The sequence below is a fragment of the Hydra vulgaris genome, chromosome 13, assembly GCF_038396675.1.
Source record: "Hydra vulgaris chromosome 13, alternate assembly HydraT2T_AEP".
NCBI lineage: Eukaryota > Metazoa > Cnidaria > Hydrozoa > Anthoathecata > Hydridae > Hydra > Hydra vulgaris.
In genome coordinates, this window is record NC_088932.1 from 1970001 (window position 1) to 1975000 (window position 5000).

At 23.0% G+C, this 5000-nt stretch overlaps 1 protein-coding gene across 2 annotated transcripts in view; it reads right to left on the reverse strand.

Moving 5' to 3' along the window:
- LOC100197148 (polycystin-1-like protein 2) overlaps nt 1-5000 on the reverse strand; it is a 212699-nt gene that overhangs the window by 92101 nt on the left and 115598 nt on the right. For both annotated transcript variants that reach the window (XM_065816396.1, XM_065816397.1), the window contains exon 20: nt 4336-4639. In XM_065816396.1, the coding sequence (XP_065672468.1) occupies nt 4336-4639 (304 nt within the window). The remainder of the gene's footprint in view (nt 1-4335; nt 4640-5000) is intronic.

Here is a 5000-nt window from a genome sequence, read left to right on the forward strand (position 1 = left end):
ATATATATATATATACATATATATATATATATATATATAAATATATATATATATATATATATAAATATAAATATATATATATATATATATATATATATATATATATATATATATATATAATAGTCGATGTAGCAACACTCCGCGCGTGAGTTACAGTATAAAAAAACAAAAACATTTTATTACAAAAAATAAAAATAAAAACATTATTTATATTAATAAAAACATTCAAAATGATTTTAAAAACATTCTGGTCAATTAAATTTGCGTTTTTGCAGTTTTTTTAAAAAACAAATTATTTGTAATTAAATTAATGTTTTTAACTTTCTGACAACACGCAAATGTTGGATGAAAGTCAAAAGTAATTAAATCATTGTTGTCAAAAGAATAATTTTTTATCTTGATGTACTCCCAAATGCAACAATATATAGAACTATATATATATATATATATATATATATATATATATATATATATATATATATATATATATATATATATATATATATATATATATATATATATATATATATATATATATATATATGCATATGTATATATATGTATATATATTTATATATATATATATATATATATATATATATATATATATATATATATATATATACATATATATATATATATATAGACAAATTGTATCATTTATAGCCTAAGTGCATTACATAATCGTTACTAGAGTGTGAAACTTAATTGTTAAAAGAGTGTATTACTTAATTGTTACTAGAGTGTATTACTTATTCATTACTAGAGTGTGTTACTTAATCGTTACTAGAGTGTATTACTTGATCGTTACTAGAGTGTATTACTTAATTGTTACTAGAGTGTATTACTTAATTGTTACAAAAGTGTATTACTTAATCGGTACTAGAGTGTATAACTTAATTGTTAGTAGAGTGTATTACTTAATTGTTACAAGAGTGTATTACTTAATCGGTACTAGAGTGTATTACTATATGTTAAGTAGACTTTATTGTCATTAATTAGTCACTGGCTAATGTAGACAACAGATTTACAATATTTGTTTGATTTAATTTATAAAAGGATAGTTTAGGTTTCAAGGAGGTGGTAGAATACTTGTGTGTTTATCAATGGGCTCAATTTAAACTGTTGCATGCTCAGTAATGTCATTAAATTCTTTGATTCACATTTTTTATACAGAATTTTGGCAATAAAATCATTTTTTGGTGTTAAAGCATTTAGAAAGGAGATAAAGTAAGAAAAAAAAAACAAAAATAAATAGATAATTATAATATAAATAACTATATTATTATACAAATATTATTAATATTATTACTAATTAACATGGTAGTGGTGTTTTGGTGTAGCACTCGCTTCATTAGCAAGGGGTTCCGAGTTCAATATATATATATATATATATATATACAGATATATATATATATAGATATAGATATATATATATATATACATATATATATATATACATATATATATATATATATATATATATATGTATATATATATATATGTATATATATATATATATGTATATATATATATATGTATATATATATATACATATATATATATATATATATATATATATATATATATATATATATATATATATATATATATATATATATATATATATATATATATATATATATATATATATATATATATATATAAATATATATATTTATATATATTTTAGAACCCTTAGATGTTGTCTGAAAGTTTTTTCCATATTTTGTTGACAAAAAGTAAAAATTAAAATGCAAGACCGGAATTTTTTTTTTTTAATAATGATAGACTGCCTGCCCCAGCCAAACCTTCAGTCGATGTAGCAGCACTCCCTTGCGGGTCAGGCTATTTGTCAGTCGATGTAGCAGCACTCCCTTGCGAGTCAGGCTATTTGTCAGTCGATGTAGCAGCACTCCCTTGCGAGTCAGGCTATTTGTCAGTCGATGTAGCAGCACTCCCTTGCGAGTCAGGCTATAAGATAGTCGATGTAGCAACACTCCGCGCATGATTTACAGTAAAAAAAAATAAAAATAAAAACATTTTATTAAAAAAAATAAAAATAAAAACATTTTATTAAAAAAAATTAAAATAAAAACATTGTTTATATTGTTAAAAACATTCAAAATGTTTTAAAAACATTCAGAATGTTTTTAAAAACATTCCGGTCAATTAAATTTGCGTTTTTGTGGTTTTTTTAAAAAACGATTAATTTGTAATTAAATTAATGGTTTTTACTTTCGTCCAACACGGAAATGTTGGACGAAAGTTAAAAGTAATTAAAAGTGATGTATATGTTGGCGTAAGAATCACTTTTTTCCTTCCGCTCTTCCCAAAGCCAACAAACTATAGATCTATATATATATATATATATATATATATATATATATATATATATATATATATATATACATATATATATATAGAATATGTTAGTGTATTCTACAAGTAGAGTACTCAATGTTCTTAAATAACAGAGCAATAATAAATTAGTAAAAACACTTATCTAATTTTCTTCAACAATTTGTTTCACCATCAGGAAGCTTCCTGATGGGCCTACTGATGGAGAAACAAAATGTCGAAGAAAATTAGATAAGTGTTTTTACCAATTTATATATATATATATATATATATATATATATATATATATATATATATATATATATATATATATGTATATATATATATATATATATATATATAGATAAAATATATATATATATATATATATATATATATATATATATGTATGTATATATATATATATATATATATATATATATTTATATATATCACATTATTGTGATCTCTATTCTATAGATCTTCTCTTCTATAGATTCTATAGATCCTCTCTTTTCTATAGATACTGATATGGGCACTGCTCTAAAGAGCAAGTATCTCTTGTGCTATCTACTAAAATTCATGCTTGTGTTACTGATTATTCAATTAAGTTTCATCCTTTTACTGTTCCTTAAGTGCTCCAAAAATTCTATCAGTTCTTTGGAATTTGCTTCCTTCATCTTGTTTTTGTTATTCATATAGTTTACAATCTTTTATGTCATATGTTAATCGTTATCTTGCTCTATAAACTTCAGCTTTTTTTCCCAGTAAATTCCTACTCTATTAGTGGTTGCTTGCAGCCTTGTTGGAAGCAAAGATGTTGAAAAAATGTATATATAAGAAAGATTGACTTTTTATATACACTTTTGCTTGTGGCTTTATAAAAACTTGTGAAGTATTATGCATTATTGACCAAATAAAGCGTAATATAGGGTAGCAAAATCTAGAACTTTTTTGTTTTAATTTCCATCTCTAAGGCCATGAAGGCCACTACAGCCGAGGAGGCTACTTTTTAGTTGTGGTTGCAACCCTTTCCCAACTCTATAACTTTGAAACACGATCCTTGACAAACAAGGCCGCTGTGTTGAGAAACAAGTTGAGTACGGTACTACTAGGAGTATGGTGGGGATTGAACTTGGAACTTCTCGCCCACAAGCATGTTAGTTAGTTTATTTAAAAAACTTTTTAAAGGTAAATAAAGCTATTAAATCTATAAAAGTAACATTATGTAAAACATAAAATAAAGTTGCTTAAGCAATCTAATTATTTATTTCATTACCTTTAAAAATGTAACCAACCGAGAAGAAATATAAGGTAGAGAAGAAGAAAAAGAAAAAGAAGAAAGAAGGTAGAAAAGAAATGTAAGGTAGAGAAGAAGAAAAAGAAGAAAAGAAGGTAGAGAAGAAATGTAAAGTAGAGAAGAAAAAAAAGAAAAAGGTAGAGAAGAAAAAAACATTCAGGAATTAAAATGAAATTAAAATGTCTAAATTTTTTTTTTAATTTTTAGAGTGTAACCAATTGAGACATAACATAACTAAAATAAATTTTTATTATATATTTTTTATTATTTATAATTAAAAATTTTACGTGTTTTAATCTCAAATCTAGATTATTTTACATCTCACTTTAAAAAGTTAAAAAACAAAAAACAATTGAGATATGTTGCAAATCGAAACTTGACTTCTTTTTTGTGACAAAGTAACCAATTGAGACAAAGCTAATTGAGACAAAGCAGTTTTACAATAAAAATAAGATAAAAGATGATAATTATCTATACGACAATGATAAACAAACATTTAATGCATTATTAAGTTTATTTACTAAATACTAAAACCTCTAATAATAACCTTTAAGTTTTTATAAGAACTTAAAACTATCCAAATATATCCAAATATATCTTTATAAGATCTTAAAACTATCCAAATACGAGATTAGACAAAATCAAAAATTACATTTAATATAAAATAAAAATAAATTAAGTAAATTAAAAAATACCTGAATATAGATGTCAGGATATTTTGTGAAGGCATAATAAATTCCTATAACTCTGATAAGTATTGCAATTGAATAATTTTTACTCATGTTACCAGGACCCAATGCAAAATCTATCAGCATCGGATCATCAAGAGATTTGGCATTCAACAATGGGTAACCTATATCACCATTTGTTGTCATGGTGTATTTCTCTGCAAAACCATTGTCATAAAAGAACTGATATTTTAATACACTATTCTCTTTATCTGTCCAATCTTGACAAATAATCTTAAATTTCGTAATTATAGCATATCCTTGTTGAGGGCTAAAAGTAAACAATGACATTGACATGATTTTAAGAATTATTACAGTTTCATCACAAACAAAATAAATCTGTCATAAGCAATGCTACATTAAACACACATCATAGTACAGTTGTTTAAGTTAATTAGATGGACCTGTATTTTTATGAAAAATTTTGTTTTTAATGATTTGAAATTGTTAAAAATATTGAAATTTAAAATTAAATTATTCAATTTATTTATAGTAAAAATAGATTTATGTTTAAATTAATTTTTAACTGAAATAACATTTACAAATAAAATATCCAAAGGTGTTATATAATTTATTTGCACACATACTTAAAATGTAATAAAATGGATAATACATTTAAAAGCAATTAACAA